Source organism: Phaseolus vulgaris, chromosome 9 (assembly GCF_051622355.1).
Source record: "Phaseolus vulgaris cultivar YP4 chromosome 9, ASM5162235v1, whole genome shotgun sequence".
In the NCBI taxonomy this organism is placed as follows: domain Eukaryota; kingdom Viridiplantae; phylum Streptophyta; class Magnoliopsida; order Fabales; family Fabaceae; genus Phaseolus; species Phaseolus vulgaris.
Window position 1 is genome coordinate 25,608,636 of NC_143506.1, and position 25,511 is coordinate 25,634,146.

The following is a 25,511-nucleotide window of genomic DNA, read 5'->3' on the forward strand; positions in this document are numbered from 1 at the left end:
ACTTTGATTTCAATGTCTCAAAGCAATCAATAAAATTAGGTAGAAGTCTTGTGAACCAGCTAAGGGCCCCCCATTGAGCGTTGTGGGGAAGACTTGACACAACACCAAATCTTCAGAGGTATATGTGCGTAACTAAATTGATTTACAAATGAATATGCTAATGTATGTTGTTTTAAGATACTTCCATTGACAAATAATATGATATTTTAATGGTTAATTGATAATTTATTTATGAAGTTACTGTTTAATTGATTACCTCATGATTTTAATTGATTATCACTGATATTTAGCCGATCAAAATTACCATTTGAAGCTCACACTTGGCAAAAATGGCTAGATTTATTGCATTTAGTTAGATTGATTGATTTAATTTCGTTTGTAATGCACCAAATTGTCATATTTAAGTTTATAAATATATTTGAAAAATATTTAAGTATTATAATCATTATTTGTTTGAATGAAATCATTCTTATGAGAATTTTCACCTCCTTGCACTTTCCATTCTTTTTCTCTTAAAACTCCTTAGAAAAAGAGTCCTTGCTCCTTCAAAGCTTCATGCATCACTTGAAGGATGAATAAGTGAAAAGGAAGTTGAAGAAGAATATAAGAGATCTTGAAATGATATAAAAATAAATTACAAATTTATTCTTCTAAATTTCTTTAGGAGTGAAAGCTTCATATTTCAATAACTTCTAAGAAATCAAAGTCTCAAAACCTCTGTTGAAATGCTAAGCATGTAGTATCCTAATTTGGTAAAAGTATTTTTCTCAAGAGTCACTTGGGTAGGGGGAATTTTAATTTCAAAAGTAAAGGACATTGAGATTATTATATATGACTATTTGGGCAAACATTGCTCAGTTTAAGTTGGAAGGTGAATTCTTTCTTCAGGTTTTGAGAATTTTGATAAATTTTATATTTATTTGGACTATTTGAGAAATCCATCATTTGTTCAAGGGACAAACTTCAAGCATTTAGGACTAGAGGCATGAAGATGGATGAGTGACTTATAACCTTTCTCATTGCCTGGATTTTGGCTCCAAGTAGGAGCAACTAATCATAACTATCAGAGGATGACATGCTACTGAATTATGCCTTCAAGAATGACATCTAACTATATAGGTATACCATCATTTATGAGATAATGCTAAAGGCAAAAATGTTGCTTGTGTATCAAATCTCATTTTCAATGTTTCTCTCAAAAGTCTTTAAGCACTATGGTGTTGATGTAGAAACTACTATTGCATGGTACCTTCTAATAAGATTGAGGAAATTGCCATTTATAAGATGATGATGGTCAAAAGAGGTGATTAATGAGTATAAAAAAATAAGGAACAAATACAAACACATAAGAACAAAATGATCCAATGTAAACTCATGAAGCTCAAGGTAAGGAAAATGAAAAAACCCACTCTCTTCATTTGAAGAAACCCACTAATCGATTATTCAATAAATATTTATATCTTCTTAAATTATGTTTTTTTTAGGATAATCGATTAATAAATAATGAATATCAATTATTTAATATTTAATGATTTTTTTTCTCAACTTTCTTGGCACATGCTTATTTAAACGATTCTTGTTATAAATTTGTTGATAATGACCTAACATGAGATTTTAAGCTTACAAATGAATTTAAATTGTTTTTTTTACTTCTAATCTTTATTTTCCCCCTTGTACTTCATGAAGGGGAAACATTAGATAAGGGGAAGTCATAATTAAAGCTTTTCCTTATTTTGATTTGCAAATAACCTCTTGCTTTATTTGTTTATTTTTAGTAAAATACCCAGTTGCTTTTACTTTACCTATATTTATTTCAATTTTCTTTTCCGGGTCTCATGGGTGTCTAGTAAGCAGGCTTTTCCTAACTACCATAATCTTCTTTTCTTAGAAAAGAAACTATTAATTTTTATAAAAATACATTAAAACTGTAATTTTTGTAAATCATCATTAAATTATAGATTACCATGTAAATAAAATGATTATTTGGTGTAATAGTAATTACTTTAAAAGCTATACCTGATTTGTAACATTTAAGTAAAACTGATTTGTAATTGATTTATAGTGTAAAATATATTATAATTATATCAAACTTAAACTCCATTTTATTTTTCTGTGACGCAACATTAATAAATAAAGATTAATTAATAAATTAAAGGAGAATGGTTAAATAGTTAGGCTTTAACGGTGTTGTTGAGGGTAAAAGAATAGCTTTGTAGCAATCAATTAGTGAGAAGAGTCGCTCGCTCGCAAACGGAGACCAAATCGTCGCGAGTGGCGAGGCGTTGAACCTAGCCGCTCTCATCATCAACAGTTAACGAACTGAACCTTTTGCTCAGATCTGAGATTCAGAACGCTTCGCATCCCCAAACCCTAACTACTCCGGTGGCCAAAGCCAACGGCGATTCGATGGCGAGTTTCCAAGTCGGCGGCAAGGTTGTCGACCACGTCGATTTGCTCAGGAAGAAGCAATTGCCGTGGCGCCTTGACGTTTGGCCTTTCGCCATTCTATACGGTACGTGGGTTGCGGTGATTCTTCCCAGCCTCGACTTTGTAGATGCGGCGATCGTTTTAGGCGCGCTCTTTGCGCTTCACATCCTCGTTTGGCTCTTCACTGGTTGGTCTGTTGATTTCAAATGTTTCGCTCACTATAGCAAGGTGAATTGTTTTCTTTGTGTTGATTGCGAGTACTTGATAAGTGTGTGTGTAGAGTTTATTTTAATAATTTTTATTTTTCTTTGGTTTGTGCTCAGGCTAAAAATATTGACCAGGCTGATTTCTGCAAGATCACTCCAGCGAAGTTCTCGGGTTCTAAAGAAGTTGTGCCGCTTCATTCTCGGAAAAGTGTAAGTTCTGACGATTTTTGGATGGTTGAATTGAAGCGTTGTAGAGTGTTTGTTTGTTTTTTTTCATTTGGATGATAGTAAGACTTGAATAACGGGATTTCAGAGGAAAAAAATATGTTGAGTTCATGCAGGACTAAAACACTGTACTGGAACATGACTAGAGCTCAGTGCAATGAGAATTGGAAGAGTATGTTAGGCGGTTAGTGTCTTGGGTTTAGTTCTTGATATAAGATGTATCTTGATATGGTGTAAGGTTGAGTTCTAGGAAGAGGTTTAGAAAGAAATTATGAATTTTCTTGATTGACAATTTTTGAACCTCTTAAGCAAATGCATTGCGTGACTTTAAAGATGCGGCTAAATTGTTGCCCTTAAGTTCATTCGGATTATCTTTTTGTTTTTTATTGTGCATCAATGACTATAGAAGGAAGGTTCTAACTATCTGTGTTCAAGGCCTAACCCAACTTGCAAAATTGGCTTTTAAGGTAATGATTGCCTAAGCCTTTTAGGCACTATTTAGTTCACAATATAACTGCCCAAGAGCTACATTTCCGTGGGTGCACTCTAGGATACCTTTATGGTTAGTCTCTTCATAGGTAGCCCTTTCCAGCCTAGGGATGACAGCTATTTAGGTTGCTTTCCAACATTGTTCACTGGAAGTTAGACAGTAGTGTATATTTTCTTGAATTATTTACTTGGAATAGCATGTGATGGAATAATATTTTTTAAAGAATGCTGATGAATGGCCTCACTTAAATACTTGGTTATCTGTTTTTCTTTGGTTTTAGGGGTGAGTGGTGGAGTTTGTGCATGTAATATATCTTAGGAAAACTATGAAGTTTTGGTAAGGTGGTACTCCATATTCTGTTCAATTGCCTTAGAAGGGGATTAGTATATTATTATTATTATTACTATGTAGTACTTGACGTGATTAATACTTGTTGGAGATCCCTTATCGATTAGAGATAAGACCAATTTATGATATATAAGTGGAGACAATCCTCACTTTAAAAACTAGTTTTGTGAGGATGAGTTAGTCTTAAACTCACTTTTTAATACGGTATTAGAACCTATCCTAACAAAGTTTGTTGGGCTTATCGTAGCACCCACTGTCAGACTAACAAATATTGAGTTCCACACATGAGATGTCCATACCTTGATATGAGGGTGTGTGTTGGAGATCCCACATTGACTAAAGATAAGATCAATTTACAATATATATGTGAGGACAATCATTACCTTATAAGGCTATTTTGTGAGGATGAGTTAGACTTAAACCCACTTTCTAATAATACTAATTATAATTGTCAATAGATTTTGGAGCATTCGTCATATGCCAATTTAGAGGTTTTGAACTATGGTGTGGAGAGGAAAGGCAAAAGTTTTGAGGAATTTTATTGCTACCTCTTATGGATAGAGAAATCTTAACCTTTTTGGGATGCTTGAGATAGAACAATATTTTTTATGGTCAAGTTTGCTGGTGTATTATGAGGAGATATTCCTCTTTCTTTGTATAAAAATATCGGGTATCTATGTACTGGCATCATATCTCCCTTATCGGAGGAGTGATTCTTGTTTAGGTAAAAAAAAAAAAAGTCATCCACATACTGCACGAAATCCTTCCAGAATTGTTACAGCTGATAGAAGAAGAAAGCCAATTAGTCATGGATGGTCACATTAGGAGCACCTCAGGTAACTCGATTGATAGGTCTTTCTGATTGAAAAGTTTCCTCGACGAAGAGTGCATGATGAATATTATGATGAAAATGGAAGGGTTGCTTTCAGTGGTTGGAGTCATGTGTTCTGAACACGACTTAGAATTTGTTCAAGATTGCAATCATTGGGTATTTTAGCCATTCACGAGAGAGAATCTTTATGGAATCTTCTTGGGTAGCAAGAGGTCTCCATGGAAGAATAGAAGGATAAATCAAGACTATTTTGAGGACCATTTTTTTGTCACAAGGCAGGGTTACCTTTGATAACCTTTGGAATTGTAGTGTTTTTTGTGTTGTGTCACATTCTAGGTTTTGGGTTCAGCATTTGGACAAAACTCTTTTTGGGTGAATAAGTTTTGGGTTAAAACCCAAGCATAAAAAAACAACTATCATCCTCCTTCAAGCACAATTGGTTTCACCGAACTACTTAATTGATACAACGCTTCTTCTTCCTTCTTGTTTGCTAAGCAACCACCTTCCCATACTGAAAATTTGACTAGTTGTGGCTGTTTCAATTGCTTGACCACATGGTGAAGCTGCACGAATGCTAGTAGTACACAAGATTTCAATTTTTCTCCTTCACTCATGGTTTCACATTTTTCTCCTTGACTCAAAGTTGTGACTGTTTTTTTTTTTAATTATATATATATATATCTATATTCTCTAATACGATCCCACAATTTAGAATCTTGTTAACCCTTCACAATCCCAACCATAATATCAATTTTGACTACCTTGGATTTAAATGAATCTTGTGATATTCAATTAAGATAATAAGGATTTTTGAAGTAGGTCATTGAATTCTAGTGGTATTAATTAAGGATTTTTAGAATTAAAAGTCTGTTTACATTAAAAATATATAGATTTTGATGAATTATTTTCCAAAACAAATTGGGAGGGATTTCACTTGACTTTTAAGTCGAAAGTATATCCATCAAACAATCTCACATAAACCCTTACTTGGATTCTTTTTCTTTATTTCTACTATCTAACATAATCTATTATTCTCTTTGTTGAAGACCATAAAGAACATCCATGTGCACTATTCAATAACTTTGCTAAAAATGTCATTATGCTGAATTTATAATTGATCCAATTTAAGGATCTTTATTTTCAATATTATTAAATTTCATAAGAAGACCATAATATTGAATTTATTATTTAACCCAAGAGTAGAAATGAGAAGAGGCTAGGCTTAGAATATTAGTGCAAGAGAAGATTGAAAAAATGATATTGATTTTTACTTTTGTTTATCCAAACCTTGTATTTCTTTTACTTTTGTAATTTTCGCTGTTCTACAAATTCAGAGTTCTTTCAAATCTTATAAATCTATAAATTCCTTTCAAATTTTTAAGATTCTTACACTAGAACAACTTCATTTAAGTCCAAACTATAAATCTTAATCATAATAGTATTTAAAAAAATTCCAACAAATCAACATTTCTTATAGTCTTTTAAATTTGGGAGACTTTTATGCTAAACTAGTTTTTTAAAATCTCAATCTAATTCACCCCTCTAGATACAATTAGTTAGTTTTTTTTGTTCCTATTAAGAAGTGGCTTATAAGGTTGACTGAGACTTAAAATTCCATTTATTAATATGGTATCAGAGTCATTTAGAGCCTATCCTAACGAGAGTTTGTTGGGCTTATTAGGCCACCTGCTATCGGGCTTCTATCGGACCATTTATAAATATATAGTCCCACACACGAGTTAATAGCCTCGGCGTGAGGGTGTGTGTTAGAGATCCTATATTGACTAGAGATTAAGACATTTCATAGTATATAAGTGGGTGCAAATCTCATTTTATAAACCGATTTTATAAGGTTGAGTTAGACTCAAAATCCACTTCTTAATAGTTCCTTTCTGTTTGACTATAAATGCCCGAGTTTATCACTTTGGTAAATTGGCTTTTTCACTCTATGTAAAAACAAACTACAGATTCTGACTCTCTAAAACTAAAACAGACATCTTGTCAATTTTAGAGTGGAATCAGGATTGAGGCCTTTGGGCCAGGGAGGGGCAGACCCTTGAAGTTCTGCAAGTTTTCTGTTGAGCTAAAGAATACTGTGTTTCTATCATATAACAACAATTTTAGAGGGTTTACTGGACTTGGATATATAGTGACCACATTGTTAAATTGATGTGTTTGTTCTTGATTTTATATTTATTGATTTTGTATTTTGTGTTTTTTAGGAGGATAATAGCTTTTCAGGTTGGAAAAGAAAAATGGATTTCCATATATGTATAATAATTTCATATTTTTATGTTTGAAATTTAATGTATATTTTGATCTTATGTTCTTGTTAATGCATATTCTGCATGAATTCATAATTGTGAGTCTGTGATGCCTTTTATATCAATAATTTCAAAAGTAAACTGTGTGCATGCTACGTATGTTTGTGGACATTATTTTAATTTTTTGGTTTGTTTATCCTGCTGGCCCTTTTTTACATTGTTGTTGACTTTTACAGTTTGCATTTTGATAAGAAATCTTATTTCTCTTTCCTCCTCTTTTATCTATAATACTTAAGTTCTTAGTTGTGCAGTCTTCAGGTTCCTCATCAGCTGTGGATTTGGAAGAGAACTACTTCGATTTTAGAAAACAATGTTTTGTGTATTCAAAGGAGACAGGAACATTTTGCAAGCTTTCCTACCCTACCAAAGAAACATTTGGATATTACATCAAATGCAGTGGCCATGGATCTGAAGCTAAAGTTCTTGCGGCTACTGAGAAATGGGGACGGAATGTGTGGGTTTCTTTATTCTCTGGCCATTTTTATTATTCTTTAAAAACACCATCCCTTTTCGTGTATTATAGATATGCGTTATTGTTAAGATTTGCATGCTTATATATTAATATTTATGAATTGGTCTTTGCTTAAATATATACCCTATTTAGGTATTCTTTGTTGATTCTTGATTTTCTCTCTCAAGAAGACACTTAACTTCATAATCTGATCTATTGACATTATTTTGTTTTAGTTTTGCTCTCTAATAATGTTCTACTTGTTGATATTCTAGATTTGATTATCCTCAGCCTACATTTCAGAAATTGATGAAAGAGCACTGCATGGAGCCTTTTTTTGTATTTCAGGTATCCTTTGTAAAATAGTATTTAGTTTTTTTCTTCTTTGTCTGTAATCTTCAAGCAAACTCTTTGACTAGTTCTTGTTTATATTTTGACCAGGTTTTTTGTGTGGGTCTCTGGTGTTTGGATGAATATTGGTATTACAGTTTGTTCACTCTATTTATGCTGTTTATGTTTGAGTCAACCATGGCGAAAAGTAGGTTGAAAACTCTAACTGAGTTACGGCGTGTTAGAGTGGATAGTCAGATCGTAATGGTACATCGTGGTGGCAAGTATGTTATCTCTTTTTTAATAACTAATAACCCATATTTGGGATTTAGAGGAGTGAAAATTTAATATTTTCATTTATGTTTGGATTATATAGGTGGGTAAAACTCTCTGGTACAGATCTTTTGCCGGGGGATGTTGTCTCCATAGGCCGCTCCTCTAGTCAGAATGGGGAGGAGAAGTCTGTACCAGCAGACATGCTTATATTGGCTGGAAGTGTGATTGTGAATGAAGCTATTCTCACAGGCGAGTCTACTCCTCAATGGAAGGTGTTACTCTTTTCTGAACTACTCACTAAAATATTTTTCTGATCACCTATGGATACATGATATAATTAAAAAGTATAAATTGTTTTGTAGGGGAGGGGATTATATTTTCTTAAATTTTGTGTAGTTGATTCTTGTATGATTGCCAGAATTGCATTATTATTTGTTAGTGGGTTTGGATATTGTTGGAAGTAATTACTTCTGGAGTATTTCTTGGCATACTTCTAGGTGGTTTTAGTGTAGTGAATTCACAGCTAGAGATAGTACATTCTGGGTGATCAAGGAAGGTAGCGTTATTGAATATCTAAAGTAAGTGAGATTTGATTTCGCCTAGGAAGCTGATCAACTTGTCATACAAGTTACTTATATGATATTTATTTTTAATATTTAGTTTGTCCTTTGGTTACTGTTGAGCCACATAAATTTTTTCCTCCTGTCTCTATTTTTATTTAATATTATAGTCCAACTGCATTGGTGATTGTTGTTATACAGAACGTTAATATTGACTTAAGTTTGTTATTTCAAAAATTTAAATGCTTATGTGTCCCTGAATCTGGTTTACTTGTTATGTTATTATATATCTGATCATACAAATTCGTTATTGTATTTGGCCCTTTATTTCACATAAAAAAATTAAATAAGCTTGGGATAGGACATCTTTAATCTTATGGTTGGCTGGTATACTGAATACGTCTCTGATGAGCCTATGGAGACTGGACCTTATTTTGTCATGTTGTTCTTTTGCATGAATCTTATTTAGATATGTCTGTTCTTTTAGATTTCAATTGCGGGTAGGGGTATGGAAGAGAAATTGTCAGCAAAACGAGACAAATGCCATGTTTTATTTGGTGGAACAAAAATATTGCAGCACACTCCAGATAAGGTTATATTCGAGCAGAAATTTTTTGTTTTTATTTAATGTTCAGCTAGTGTTCATGCTTCTCATTTTTTTTTTAATTTTGTTGGTGTCAGAGTTTTCCTCTTAAAACACCTGATGGTGGCTGCTTGGCTGTTGTCCTGAGGACGGGTTTTGAAACAAGTCAAGGAAAGTTGATGCGAACAATCTTATTCTCTACAGAAAGGGTAAAGTGATATAGACCTTACTGAGGCTGAGTTTTCGATTTCAGTGTTATCGTGATGATTTTTCTGTGATTTCTGTATTTACTAGGTGACTGCTAATAGCTGGGAAAGTGGATTGTTCATTTTATTCTTGGTTGTGTTTGCTCTTATTGCTGCTGGTTATGTGCTTGTTAAGGTAATGTGGCTCTACAGATGCATGGTGCAGATGGTTTGCTCTTAATGGTAAATTGTGATATGGCTTGATAAATTGTTAAATTTTTTGCTTTCAGGGGCTGGAAGATCCCACTAGGAGCAAGTATAAACTAATACTAAGTTGTTCACTTATTGTTACTTCTGTGATACCTCCCGAGTTACCTATGGAATTGTCAATAGCTGTTAATACATCTCTTATTGCACTGGCACGGCGTGGGATTTTTTGCACAGAGCCTTTTCGGATACCATTTGCTGGAAAGGTACCTGGAGGCCTGTCACTATGTTTGTACTCCTTTACTTTGTTTGATATATAGACTATATGACATTAGATTTTCTTTATTTAATTTCTTGTACATACCTTGCCATACAGGTTGATATATGTTGTTTTGACAAGACAGGGACACTTACATCTGATGATATGGTATGCCCGTATTAGGCCATGATATTGATTTATCCATTTTTAGACCATGGTTTGTGGTTTAACTTTTTAGTTCCCACTTTGTAGGAATTTTCTGGAGTTGTTGGGTTGAATGGAACTACAGATTTGGAATCTGATACTAGTAGAGTGCCTGTGCGAACTGTAGAAATCCTGGCTTCTTGCCATGCATTGGTGTTTGTTGAGAATAAGCTGGTATGCCTCTGTGCTGGTGTGATTTAATTAAGCCTTAGTTTTTGGGCCTGGCTATAGTATTGAACGGTAATGAATCTAATAGAAAGAAAACGCAAGTGACATCTTCACCATTATAATATTCATTAATTTATTTAAGAGTTAGGATCTGCTTCTGTGACAAATTCCCGGCAGAGGATCTGTTCGCATGTTAAACAGACAGAAGTAATATGTCACAGTTCAATATTTTTCTCAAAAATTACATTTTTCTCGTCTTATAATGTTCTCTTTTGTAGTTTATGGAATGCAAAATTTAGTAAAGAAAGTTAATGAGTATTAAACTTTAAGGTCATGGCTGCCTGAGCCATAAGTGTTCTTTTGTGAAATAATAAAAGAGGATTCCTGAAAAGTTTATGCAAAGGAACGTGTCATTTCTCTTTCTTTATATCCAATTGTTTTTTTTTGGAGCCATTTCTGAAAAAGTTTGCCCCTCATCTTATCATGTTTTCCCTTTTATTTGATTGATATCAGTGTAATAACTTTTTGACACTGTTAGAGGTTTCTTTATTGATGTCATGCTACATGCGTAAGTCAATATGTTTTGGAATCATAATAAAACTTTGTTTCTAGACTTGGGAAAGGAATTTTCTCTTACCTTTTGTTTATACAATTCTGTCACTCCATATTCTACTATTTTAGGTTATAATAATTTTCTATGCTTGAACAATGGATCTTCATTATTCTGGCTTTAGAGCTAAAAGGGCTTTGTGTGTTTGCTCCTTTTACATCTGATATTGTATGTTGATATTACAATTCCTTTCTTACTAATAATTCCTTAATTTTCCCAGGTTGGTGATCCTCTTGAGAAGGCTGCACTCAAGGGAATTGACTGGAGTTATAAATCTGATGACAAGGCTGTACCAAAAAAGTAAATGAATCGTTGCTGCTTACTTAAATATCTTAATTATGCTTTATTCTCTGTGCAGCTAAACATTGTCTCTCATAATCATGCAAGGTCAAATTTTATGGATTGGAAATTTATGATATTTTATGGGCTCATTTAATTTTGTTGTTGCCAGTCCTGTTGTTTGAGCAAGGGAATAGAGTGATTAGAAAAACGAAGAATGTATTATTTCTTGGGGTTCAAATGATTCATTCTTGTTCTTTTTCCTGATTAATATATTCATCTTGTTTGTACTTCTTTGTCATTTTTGTTTTATCCTGAAATGTTCTCAAATTTCAGGGGAAATGGCCATCCTGTCCAAATTGTTCATCGGTACCATTTCTCATCTCACCTAAAACGAATGGCAGTTGTTGTTCGCATTCAGGATGATTTTTTCTCCTTTGTTAAGGTTTGTGAGTTACTCATTGTCTGCATGAACCCATGACTTGTGCATTTATATTTTGGCTTATAGTTAATGAACCCATGACTTGTGCATTTATATTCTCCAAGTAAATCTCTCTGCAGTATCTTATATTTTGGATTGTTATGAAATGGTCAATAAAGTCTGAGTTGGGGAAATGGAAAGTTGATGGGTAAAGTAGCCATGTGGCTTTATCATCTAAGAATATGGTGCACAAATATTTTGTTTAGTTAACTTCAAATATTTCTTTTAAGAATTAATAACCACCACAAAGCAGATTGTTTTATGTTTCAATGTTTTGAATACCATAAGAATTCATTACTCCCTCTATATAAATGGGTGTACTATAAACGATAATTTCTATTAATATAATTTATGCTATTTTAGTATATATGGACTGCTGCTTCTCTGTTTATTAATCTTTTTTCTTTTCGAAAAGTATAAGGAAATTAATTGTAAAAAACCTGTAGAATTTTGTTAAAATGAAATCATCTTTCAAATTTTAGGGCCTATGAAATGAAGATTAAAACTATATTGGGCATGTTACCATTGGTTGTCTTCTATTTTGATTGGCTTGTATGTTAAATGATGCTTAGATGTCCCACATTGGCTAGAAATATGGCTAAAATATACTCCCATAAGGTAGCTTTTGGAGTGAGTTAGGTCCAGAATCCCGTTTCTAATGTATGTATTGGAAGATTTATATATTTAAAATTTGAAGTGATTACCCTAGTTTGTTAATAAAAAATATTCCTTCTGATGTTGCACTCCTATAAAATAAAATGCAGATGCTGCAGCAAGTGTTGATTTGATAAGTTCTTGGTAAATTGTAAATTCATTATTGTTTTCTGGGTACTGGTATTAGGGAGTTGGTTCTATTAATGTTGGCTAGCCCGTTCACTTTTGTCATATTCCAACAGCTTTTATGGATATTAAGTTCTGAGGTAAATTGTTTGAGTGGACTGGTTTTGGTTCTACTTTAAAGCCTGCATCTTTTTTCTTGTTTTTAAAAAAACTTTTAAACGGTATTTTTACTAGTGAGTTGCTGGGTTGTTTTACTTTATTATTTCCCTCTTAGAAACTCTTATGTTATGACCTTTTATTTCAGGGTGCTCCAGAAGTTATACAAGATAGGCTCATTGATATACCACCGTCATATGTTGAGACCTACAAAAAGTACACACGTCAAGGGTCTCGTGTTCTTGCTCTGGCCTACAAGTCCCTTGCTGACATGACAGTAAGAAAATTATGGGTTTTACATTGTTTCATGAAATTTTCTTTACTGTATATTCAATTATGCACAGGAGAACAAGAATAATTATTGAAGTTTACTGCCTTATCACTTTATTGATTGAAGTGGTAAACATTGTTGATTGGAAAACTTGTTCAATGTGTCTATTTTGGCTTTAGCTTCTAATGACACCTATTTTTGTATAGTTTGACATTCAAGTTAATTTTCCCTTTCTTATTATTTCGGCAAATATGGGTCCTAAAATTAAGTATAACTAAGTCAGAGAACTGCATTTTCCCATCTTCTCTCCTGAAGAATGCCTGCATGCCTTCCTCTTTTACCATTTGTTGCTTCATTAATTACTTTCAACACTTGCTTATCTACATTGTTGCTTATTATTTTTATGCTTGAAGGTCAGTGAAGCTAGAAGCATGGATAGGGATATAGTGGAGAGTGGATTAATTTTTGCGGGATTTGTGGTAATCAGTCAACATCCTCATATAACCTGAGTCAATTCTAGATATTCTTCCTTTTCATTGATGTTTGAAAGTCATTATGGTGCTGTTTTCAGGTATTTAATTGTCCCATAAGATCTGATTCAGCCACTGTTTTATCTGAATTAAAAGAATCTTCACATGACTTGGTAAGTTTGGTATTTAATTTAGATTCTTTTGCAAGGAAAAAATTACTTTTCTTATGTAAAAACTCCAGCCTTTACGAGGAAATGAGGTGGAAATAGCCTCTTTTATTCTACTTTAGTAGCTCAAGTTTAGCTTATATATCCAAGAGTGATTTTTGAAAGTTTTGTTGAAAATTTTCTATTTTGTTTCATGATTTTTAAATTTTAATTTGTATCATAATACGTATATGTGTTCAAGCAATCTGGAGTTGAGCATAATGGGATTGTAGAATCCATGTGGTCAACTTTGTCGGAGCAGGCCTTGGTAAGCGCAAAGGAAAATAAATATCATAAAAGTAGTAGTCCAAAATGCATGGGCGGTTAGGATGGATAAAAATTGTAATCTTAAGTATAAGATCATTAGTGGGAAGGTTGGGTTGGGATCCAAACTTTTGCTTGCTGCTCTAATAGATCACACTCAAACTAGATTTAGTAAGATTGTCTGGGATTACAGTGATTGATTGTGGAATTGCATGACCCCATCATGCTGTCTCTCATTTCTGAAATATAAAACATTCACCTGAAATCTGTAGACCTCAAGTCATACAAACTCTACTGTTATTCATTAAACCCGTACTATCTGTTAACACTATTTGAGCTTTTGATAGTGGGTTCTGACCTGCAATCTGTGTTTGCTACTGGTTATGGCTTGTGGGTGGTGAGGAAGAAAAGGTGTATGTTGGTTTTTTCCCTGCTCTCTGTTTCTGATATTACCTGTCCCTTAAAAGAAGGAAATAGATAGGTGGTGAAATGAATAGGAAGATTCTTAAGATACTTACTTTGGAGATATTGATAATATTTTTATCCTTATAATCTACTATTTACAACACTCCCTTACAAATTGGTAAATGAATATCAATTATTCTCAACTTACCTCCAAGATCTTAGAATTTGCCTTGAGAAAGCCTTTCAGTGAAAATGTTTGCTATCTGAAGTTCTTTAGGGACTTGGGTTGTAACCACTAGGCCCTTGTCAAGTTTATCTTTGATGAAGTGTCTTCCAATTTCAATATGTTTGGTTTTATTATGCTGTATTGTACAATGTTCATGGCTGACTTGTTATTATTAAAGGACAATTGCATGGGGATGTCAACTTTTATTGTAAGGTCATTAAGTATGATATTTATCTAGATTCCTTCACACACTTGAGAAGGTCTCAAAGTTCAGCTTTTGCACTAGAACAAGATACCCTGTCTTGTTTTTTGATTCTCTAGTTCAATAGACTTTCTCCAAGAAACATACCATACTAATAGGTAGATTTTGTATCAATAACAAAAGATGCATAGTTTGCATCAATATATATATTTAGGGTCAAATTGTCTTTCTTTTCTCTTGGAGACGAGAGTGCTTTCCTATTTCTTGTTATTTTCATTTTATTCAATATAAATATTTCTTTTCTCTCCTTCAATTCTTGGTCCCTAACATGGGGCTGTTTTGTGTATTTGTTAGTTTTATTTTATATTGTCAAAAAAATTATGTCTTTCTTTATTGTCAGCAACTTGTATTCTTTTTCTTTTGTAATTGAAGTTCAATTAAATAGTAATTATAGTTTTAATTTTAAGTTATTTTTTTGTTATTTTATCTGTGTGTGAAATAATCCATGTTATGATCTCATTTGTTATACGTAACATCATGTTAATAAATATAGCACGTTTAATTCCCCTTCTTGATTTGGTTCGGATCTGAATGTGGACTACAATGGTTGAATTGGACTAGCTTCAGGAAAGGAAATATGATGAAGAAACATTTATAGACAATTTGATCAGCAAGTCTGTTCCTACCCAAGCCTCAGTATAAATTGAAATTACGGATGATTGTCCTTTACCCTTTATTTGAGTGATTTAGGAGAGAAAAACTTAGAAGGGGGTATTAATATTTCCCTTCTTTGTTCCAGAAAAAGAATTAGGAATGATTTTAATGAAAATCTTTAAGACTCACTAGTTATTATTTCCATGCACAGCAGCCATGCTTTCTAACAGAAATGAACATTGGGAAAGTTGCATATTATTTTTACCATCATGTCATGTGTTTTTGCTTCATTGTTTTGTTTGAAATATAAACATGTAATAAAATAATTAAATGTATAATCATTTCAGGCATTTTTGTCATATCATTAAATTAAATTTGTGTTTTGAATTTTATTTGATTTAAATTATATGGATAGAAACATCTTTTCATAATATTTCTAATTTATTTTCCTTCAGTTTCCTAGAGTAAGGCTTAAAAGGAGATAAATAAAGACATATTAATAATGATTTGGCACATGAGATTTCCCATACTTGAGTAGGAAAATGTCTTGGTTATTATTGCTTAAGTTTGATTTGCTAATATGTCAGACTAATTCTCTTATATACTATGTAAGATGAAGACCTTTTGTAAGTATTTGGCATCCGTGGTGATTCATGAATTGTTGCGTATGTCTTAGTGTCATTGAGTCTTGGTTATTGTGGACTTATTCAAGTTCCTCGGATCAACATAACTAACTCTCTTAAGATATTTTTCAATTTGATCAATTGGAGAACTTCAAATTTTCATTACCAAAATTTATCGTTAGAGCTCATTGATCTCATTTAAGATTATTCGGCTGTACAATGTTTTCTACTGATCATTGATTTTTGGATACCTGTGGGTTAAATTGTTAACGCAAACTCCCCGGATGGATGGGGCTGAGATAGGGGGTTTTGGATCCTTACTTAAATTAGCAAGAAGAAACTGACTAGCATCTTCAACTTAATTTATAGGTGATGATTACTGGTGACCAAGCTTTGACAGCTTGCCATGTTGCTAGCCAAGTTCATATTATATCAAAACCTACATTAATCCTTGGACCAGCACAAAATGGCGAGGGATATAATTGGATGTCACCTGATGAGACTGAAAACATTCGCTACAGGTAATTATTGTTCTTTCTAGTTGCACTATCTTATGCATGCAGTTACCTTCTTTTTTAGCTTTAGACAGGTAGTAGTTGAATGGGAGATCCCTTTATTGGCCTCAAAATTTATTACGTTCTCTTATAAACTTGTCTGCAAAATTGTTAAGCTTGAGTTTTTGCTCCCATTGCTTCCAAAGTCCATTCACACGCTTTTCTGCAGTCACTGTAATTTTCTTTTTCTTTTAAAGAAAATTTAGACTGATAATATTTATAATTGATTTCAGCGAGAAAGAGGTTGAATCTTTGTCGGAGACCCATGATCTCTGTATTGGTGGTGATTGCATTGAGATGTTGCAACAGACATCAGCTACTCTTCTGGTCATTCCTCATGTGAAGGTTCTGATCAATTCCAAATAGCTAAACATTAGAACATAGTTTTTGGTACTGCGTTCATCAATGACAGTTGCATTTATCTCAGGTTTTTGCCCGAGTTGCTCCTGAGCAAAAAGAACTTATCATGACCACATTCAAAACAGTTGGACGGTTAACATTGATGTGTGGGGATGGAACCAATGATGTTGGGGCTTTGAAGCAGGTAATGTGTATAGGTTATATTTATAAGCTGTATTTTTTTTGTTTTTCTGAATATTAGTCTTGTCAGTTATCAGTAGGAAATAAAATGTTTTAGTCTTCTTACAAATTACAACCACTATACCCACCAAAAGTTCATTTAAGGAGAGTTGTCAAAATAGGCCACTAGGCTGTCCTTGTATGTGAGCTTATTTTTTCTTTTTTGGCAATCCAACTCATCCATGATTACGGGTTGAACTAGCTTGGTTCTCAGTTTGGAACCCAGACAGGTCCTCTTGGATTATAAGATGACCTATTGGAAACAGTTTTTGCATATGTACCCATATTACTTCAGTCTCCAGTGAGTTTTTTAATTATTGTAAATAGAAAGTTATAAACATTTAAATCTGGTATTCTGTTATCACTGATATTAATGTGATGCTGCTAGTCATAAATTGGCATTATTTTGGAGTTACCGAATAAATTATAAAGGCTGCAAGTCTCAAGCTAACTTTTCTGGTTTAGGCCCATGTAGGAATAGCTCTTCTGAATGCAATTCCTCCAACTCAAAGTGGAAACTCCTCTTCAGATTCGTCTAAGGAAGAAGGTTCAAAATCTGTTAAGCAAAAGAAATCTAAGTCTGCACTAGACACATCTGGAAAGAGTGCTGGTGAAGGCACTTCCAAAGGCAAAGTTGTTTCAAAATCAGATTCCAGTAGCCACTCTTCTGGCAACCGTCATCAAGCAGCTGTTGAGGTGCAACGGCAGAAGCTTAAGAAGATGATTGATGAGCTTAATGAGGAAGGGGATGGTCGTGCCCCCGTTGTCAAGCTTGGTGATGCCTCAATGGCATCTCCATTCACTGCTAAGCATGCATCTGTTGCTCCTACCACTGACATAATTCGTCAAGGTCGGAGTACTCTGGTGACAACCCTCCAGATGTTCAAAATTCTAGGTCTCAACTGTCTTGCTACGGCATATGTGTTGAGTGTTATGTATCTGGATGGTGTGAAGCTAGGTGACGTACAAGCCACAATAAGTGGTGTATTCACTGCTGCGTTTTTCCTGTTCATCTCACATGCACGCCCTCTTCCGAATCTTTCTGCTGAACGTCCTCACCCCAACATCTTCTGTGCTTATGTTTTACTTTCCCTTTTGGGACAATTTTCTATTCACCTGCTTTTCCTGATTTCATCTGTGAAAGAAGCTGAAAAATACATGCCAGATGAATGCATTGAACCTGATGCAGATTTTCATCCTAACCTGGTGAATACTGTTTCCTATATGGTGAGCATGATGCTTCAGGTGGCCACATTTGCTGTGAACTATATGGGCCATCCCTTCAACCAGAGTATTTCTGAAAACAGACCGTTCCGGTATGCACTTGTTGCTGCTGTTATATTCTTTACAGTGATTACATCTGATCTCTTCAGGGACTTGAATGATTGGTTGAAGTTAGTGCCACTGCCAGTGGGATTAAGGGATAAACTATTGATTTGGGCGTTTCTAATGTTTTTGGTTTGCTATTCGTGGGAGAGACTATTGAGATGGGCCTTCCCTGGTAAGATCCCGGCTTGGAAGAGGCGACAACGGTTTGCTGTATCTAATTTAGACAAGAAGAAACAGGTCTAAGTAGTTGACGATGGCCATTACATTACAATCATGACTAGGTCAGAGACTGGATGAATTTTGTTATAGGTTTTTTTATCTATTATCTTTCTACCTCTTTTTCCCAACAATGGATATGAGGAATTTATCGGATGTCAAATTGTTTTTGGGAGAAAGGTATGAATTTTAGAACACGTGCCCTCCCATCTACCTGAGATAATTATTTTCTTAGCACACCAGTTTTTAGTTATTTTAATGCTACTATTCATTATATACTCCACCTCATTGCACGTAAACTAAATAAAATAAAAACCGTTTTACATTTCTGTGTATGATTAGAGCACGACTTTTTATATTAATAACATATATGTCATAGCAGTAGAAGTTTAACACTTTTAAATTTAACACCTAGGTTTTATGAAAGAAATTTATTGAAGCATGCTGATGTTACGTAGTGGAACTTTTAAAATTAAGAATTCGGTTAGACCTTGATTCTTAATAAATTAAAAAATTCAGTTATATGTCTTCATAACATGAACTTCAAAATAAAAGAAAAATTGTTCGAACAGTTCAGGTCAAGTTCTTATAAAATTTTATGTCTCGATTGAAACTTGTAAGTATTTTTCTGAAGTGATATGTCCCCGTGATATTCATTTAAAATAGAATAATATCCTGTAAGCGTTTTTTTATACGACTTTTCTATCGTATATGTTCTTATAACCTATTCTCAACACTCTTATTATTTAATCGATTTATCTTTTGCCTTTATAATTTCTTAATATTTCTTTTATAATTCGATAATAATCTTTAACAATATTATTATTATTATTATTATTTATCGGCTCTTTAACTGAATTTATAATTGATATTTGCGTTTCCAAGTTTAGAAAATTAACTTTAGGGACAGAGAATTTCATGGTTGGAATATTTTTAAGATATACGATAGTGTGTTAGGACAAATAGTGATAAGCTCCTTTTTCCATGTTTGTAGTTTTGAACTTTTGTTGGAGATAAAAGCGTATAAATGTGCTGAAGCTATGAGAATTTAAGAGTGTTTCGGTGTTTAGAAGTGAAACTAGGGAAAGAGGCAAAATGAGAGGTGAGATCATTCATTAAGAAGAAGTCTAGGTTAGGAGTTAAGTTTTCAAGAAGACGAGAGAACTCAAGAATAACACCTTATTTACTTGTGAAAAAACTTGGCTGAAGAGAAAAAAAAAATGGGAGAAATTCAAGTTTTTATCCTTTCAAACCTAGGTGTTAACTAGTCACACTTTTCATGTGATTTAGGCTTGTGAATCCTAATGGTGCACTTTGTTCTCCTCATGACTAGTCTAGGTTTCTTGGGTCAATGAAAGTTCAATTGAAATTTTAGCTAGGTTAAGAAATCTTAATTATAATTCTAGTTTACTATAGGGCTGCTAAAAGAATTGGAAATTACACCCTTGCAATTTGTATGTCTACTTGTTATTCCAATGTTTGTAAGACTTGAGAAAGTAAATGTTGTAAACTTTGTTAATTGGTGTAGATGTGAAAAGTTGTTCCAATAAAGTACAAATACCATTTTTCTATGGGTTTTCAGACTATATAGTTCATGAGTATAGGGAAAAGTGGCTAGCATGTGAGGAGTCATCTTGCTGAAGAAAGTGAGGGGTGCTTTTTTTGACGGAGGGCCGAAATGTATTGTAAAATCGGGAAGGATCATGACAGAGACGGTAGTAACAAGCTGTTTAAGAGTTATAAATGCTTGTGTAGCAGCATGATTCCAAGTAAAAACACTGGGCTGTAATAAATCTGCGTGGTAAAGTGACATAGTTATGCTCGAAGCGTCCTGAGGATCTTGGGTGAAGGATAGACTAAGATAGTCTGTATTTGGTCTGAACCAGGTGCAACATGTCCTTATGAGATTATGTGTCGATAGTGTTAAAATTAAAGGCCAAGTTCAATAAAGAGTAAATCAATTTCGAAATTTGGTTAACTTTCTTATAATGTGTTAAAATTTTAAAAACAAGAATAAAAAAATATATTAAAATTTTAAAATTAATGAGAGAAAAGAAGAGATACCTAACAATTTTATACTGGTTATATCTTATACAAGTTACACTTAGTTGGTCGACTACATGAGTCAAACTTCCACTAAATCAATTTTTTTTACACAACAAAAACTATACAAGAAAATATCAATAAGATCACTTTTGAATCCTGTAAAAGCAAGACATTATGCTAGAATACCTTGTTATTGAGTAATAACTCATTTTTTTTTCATTTGTTTTCTAGATTAGTTGTATCTTCTTTGGTTCTTATTTTATATTTTTTAAGTAAATTTGTATTTTTTTTTTGCAAGAAATTAGAATTTTTTCAAAAACATAATAAAAATGGTCTTTTATAGCTTAAATTTTGCACAAATTGTCTAAGAGTTACTTATGGCCATTTGTAAGACATTTTTGAATTGGTCTTTCACATTAGGAGCTTCAATGGAAACACTTATACCATGATGAGAGGAAAAAAATAAGTTTAAAAAGTTTAAAAAAGCAAAATGAAGCACTAAACAATCAAAGGTCAGAGGTTAACAAAATTCAAAGAGAAACTGAAAACAATTAGTTTGGTTGGTTTTATGGTCCGACTCAAGATTCACCTATTTGTAAAGCTTTAAAGCTCTATAAATAAAAATTAACTGAAGAGAAATATATACGTGCATATAGACAAATATTAACACTTATATATAAAGATACTTAGGCACGAGAATAGTGTAGTTATTTTTTTTTCTAAGAACCGACAATAAGTTTTACATTTCATAAATAATATTTGTATATAAACAACTAATATTTTTTTATATATTAACATTAATAATAGAATCACATGCATAATTTATATAAAAGTACAACAAGTTTAGTTAAATATAAAAACAAATAAAGTCATGCTAACATAATACAATTTTGTCAATAAAAAGCATGACACAATTTCAGCTGAAATTAAATTACATTGAAATCGTGTCAGCACAATTTTATTTAAAATAAAATAAATATCAATTAACATTAATAAAATGTGTGTAAATCAAACATGAATTCTTCTCGAATACTAAAATCATTCAACAAGCTAGCACGACTTATCCAATGGATAACTTTTTCAAAATATGTTCATTTCGATAATTTTTCAAAAAAAATTCCACCTTTGTTTTTTAAAAAAACATTATCACACGTCTGTCTTTTACGTGTCATGATTTGGCCATATATATACAATAACTTCCTCCCACGTATTATAAAAAAAACAAGTCCATAAATTCTGCTGTGTATTAATAAACAACTTTTCACTTTGTCTATATGCTTCTTCTGACACATGCTCCAACAATAAACAAGAAAGAAATAACATGATCCCCTTTCTACACTAAAAATAGTTTCATCTTCCTACGAAAACAACGTTGGAAGCAGTAAAAATTACAAATAAATGATTATACAAGGCCATGGAACTATCAACATGTACTCTTTGATGATGTTCTGATAAACAAAAAGTTAAATAATGGCCACCTTAAGCAGTATCATCAATCCCTACTGTTCTTGGTCATTAGAAAGTGCTGAATTATTGTACAGGGAGGAATGTGTATATTTTTTTTTTGGTTTGGATGTTTGTAGTAGTTATAGGGTTGATAGTTAGATGGAGAGATGAAGAGGCTGAATACAATTGTATAAGGTTCTTCTGATAAAAAAAATCATGAATCGCTACTGTGTGATCTTCTTCATGGATGATGAGAAATGTTTGAAAAGTGGTAACATTCTTGGACAGCTTTTAACTAGCATACCCTGAGCTTGGAGTTGATGAAGTTTTGGAAGGTTGATTCATCACAGGGAAGGACTATGCCTCTTGAGTCACTGTATCCGTACTCCTCTGCAGATTTCTTCAAGAGTTGCTGAAAAATAGGGTTCTTCAAGTAAGACAGTGGTAAGGTAAATCTTGTTAGTTCTTCCCCCACGTAAACAACGAATTGCCCCTTTGGTGCTTTTCTCATCTCTTCTTCACCTTGATACTTTGACATTGCTAGCAACACTTGCTTAATAGACAAGATTGTGTGTCTTTATATAGAGGGAAATGGATCATAGTTTTGCATGGTGGAGAAACAGTAGCTATCTGACATTGTTGACATATTGAGAGATTCTTGGAACCTAGATAGGGTAGTGAATGTTATTAATTTTGCACTGTAGGGTTGATATAACTCACGTGGGTTAGGTTAAGATGCAGTGAATGAAACCTATTCAATAGGTGTAGTGAATATGGAAGCAAGTTATACAAATTACCTCCACACTACTACATTTCTTATTACCTCAAAAAAGTGTTATTTTTTGGCACAATTAAGAGACCATTCTTTTGTTTTTTTGCTTTCGAAAAATGACCCTTTTTATAGCTGTACAATTTTTTATTGAGATTTTTTTGACTTTCATAATACTGAACATAGAAATATAGAGTGTAAAAATGGGTTACAAAAATAGCCCTTAAGGCTATTTAACAACTTAAAAAATAAAAAAATTCTAAAATAACAAGTCTCACTACTACGAGAAAATCATAGAAACCATTTTAGAGACTAAAAAAATGTTAGTTTCTATTATTGTTAAAGGGTTTCTAAATTGGTATCTAATTAGTAACCAAAGTTTTTGCTACCAAATTTAGAATCTAAATAATTGGTGGTTTTTACCAAATTTAGAATCTAAATAATTGGTAACAAAAACTTTGGTTGCTAATTAGACACCAATTTAAAAACTATATAACAATAATAAAAACTAATTTAGAAATTAAATTTTTTTAATATCTAAAATTATCTCTAATTTAGTCATTATAGTAATTAATTATTTTTAGTCTCTAAAAATTGGTTTATATTTCATGATTTTCATAAAGTATCTATTATATTATTCATAAGGTGAAAATTTATAATTACACATGTTTATTATTTATTGGTTTACTATGATCACAATATCCCTTAAAATTGAAAGACATTTTAAAATTTACTCTTGTCAAAATTTGACTGTATAGATGTATCTTTTATAGGAAGCTGACTCTATCCAGATAAAAGTTTTTACTTAAATAGTTTAAATATTATTTAATATCATTAATTAAATTAGGAGAACTTTGTACTAGTTATTATACTCTTTCAATGGTAAACAGTAGATTTTTATATATTCTGAAAAAAGTCTTGGACGAGATGTAAAGTGTGAATATATAGCTAACTATTTATGCATTTATATACAAAATAACAGCTATCTAAGAAAAGTATTACACGATTAGACTAATGATACTACACATTAATATTCAAGCAAATTAAAGCACCTATTTATAGTACTATAGTTTTGTGAAAGATATATACAAGTCTTTTCTATAGGCAAAAATTAATTTATTAGCTTAATTATTGAACCCAGGAAGGACGCAAATCCAGCTAATCAAGCTTAAATAAGCATTAATACTGTTTAAAGCTCACTGTTAGTCTAATTTATATTGGAAATGCTTTATATTGTTCACAAAGATTAAATGTGATAATCTTAAGATATTCCTCTCATATGTATGATTCAGTAATGGAAAGTGTAGTTTCGACCGTAAAAAAATACTAAATTAAACTAAAAAATTTATATAGAATAAAACGAACTATTATAAAATAAACTACTTATCAAAAAAAATAAACTAAACTATTTTGTTTTAGTTTAATAAAAAGAAAAAGAAAAATTACTTACATTCTCCATCATTTCTTAGAATGATTATTCTTCTAGATGAGCTTTTAATGGTGGTATTTTACAGGTAAAATTAAATCTAAATTGTAATTTTTTATTAAAAGTTGTTTCATACATATATAATAGATTAATTTGCACTGACATAAAAATATATGCTCTTAGTAAACTTTAAACTTAACTTAATATCATAAAACCAATTTATAGGAGGAGGGCATTAACTTATATACAATAAAACATTTTCATTTCTATTCGATATGGTATCTCCAACACTTCTTTAGTTGATGTGGGATCTCCAACACTTATGATGAAAATGTACCTTTCACTAATTTATTTTCTTCCGTGTGACACTTCAATATTATATTAGTTTATTAGACATAATTTGTTTGTAGAAAAATCAGTGTAGAGCGATCCTAAAAGTATTAGTTTCTATAATTACCTAAAGAAAAATAAAAATATAATTTTATAGTTCTGTTGTCAGAAGTGTTCCTACATGCAAATGTTAAGGATAGTAGTATGTAATCTATATATGTAATCATCATACTCTTTTTTTTTATATACCTTTTTGTTGTATCTCTCTTTCATATAATAGAATATAATTATATTCTTGTTTTCACTTCACGTTCCTCTCTCCTTCTCACAGCAAAAAATATTTATTTTCATATATAAGATAACAAGTATAAGAATGAACTAATATAATAATTATATTCTCTTCTAATGTGTAATAAAAATAAAATTTGAATAGTTAAATTAGTTCACTTCTTAAAAAATAGTTCAATAAGCAATATAAAATGTAGTTAAATAAACTAAAAAAAGTTTAATTTAGTTTTTTAAAAGTATTTTTAGTTCACTTTAGTTTGAACAAATTATTTTCTAATTTTTAACTTTTATGCAATTGATTTAATTTAACTTATTTGAATAGTATTATTATAACACTCCAAAATATTTATAAAGTAAAAGCAAACTAAAATCATCTACTATCAACTCTAATTCTTTCAAATATCTTTAAATTCACCTACAAGTATCTTTTTGTTGTCGGAGTAATCAATTTTAGAGGAAAAATAATCAATATTGAATATTTCGTTCTTTCTCTCTCTCTCTCGGCTCAAGTTGCTTGAATTACTTAACTTGTTGAATAAGTTACTTAAGTTTCTAGAACATCACTCAACTTATGATCTTCGCTTGAGGAATCACTTGTTGCTCGAATAGTGAGAGTTTCAAAGAAGAGATAATTGCCCTCCTAACTTACTCTCTCACTCAAACCTAAAGTTATGGATTGATTGAAGAACATTGTGTTTAAATAATCATGGCGGTGTAAATGATTCTTCATTGAATGTCACTTGAGTAACAACTTGATGCTAAAGTGAAATATGAATAAAATTTACAACTCAAAAAAGTATAAATCAAAGGAAATAATCATCCACAC

At 32.1% G+C, this 25,511-nt stretch overlaps 1 protein-coding gene across 2 annotated transcripts; it reads left to right on the forward strand.

Moving 5' to 3' along the window:
• The first annotated feature begins 2,154 nt into the window (after positions 1–2,154).
• On the forward strand, positions 2,155–18,617 carry PDR2 (phosphate deficiency response 2). 2 transcript variants are annotated; one of them, XM_068628213.1, is made up of 21 exons: positions 2,155–2,655; positions 2,751–2,843; positions 7,104–7,306; positions 7,579–7,651; positions 7,745–7,917; positions 8,010–8,181; positions 8,957–9,061; positions 9,151–9,261; positions 9,347–9,433; positions 9,528–9,710; positions 9,821–9,871; positions 9,956–10,081; positions 10,906–10,985; positions 11,301–11,409; positions 12,530–12,658; positions 13,066–13,131; positions 13,224–13,295; positions 16,072–16,223; positions 16,490–16,601; positions 16,684–16,800; positions 17,301–18,617. In XM_068628213.1, exons 1-21 carry the CDS (start codon positions 2,407–2,409, stop codon positions 18,405–18,407), a joined length of 3,570 nt encoding a protein of 1,189 aa, XP_068484314.1. In that variant the 5' UTR covers positions 2,155–2,406; the 3' UTR covers positions 18,408–18,617. The 2 variants fall into 2 exon arrangements, with proteins under 2 accessions (XP_068484314.1, XP_090150961.1); XM_090294835.1 differs by having other exon boundaries at positions 2,193–2,655; positions 8,010–8,158.
• The last annotated feature ends 6,894 nt before the right edge of the window (positions 18,618–25,511 follow it).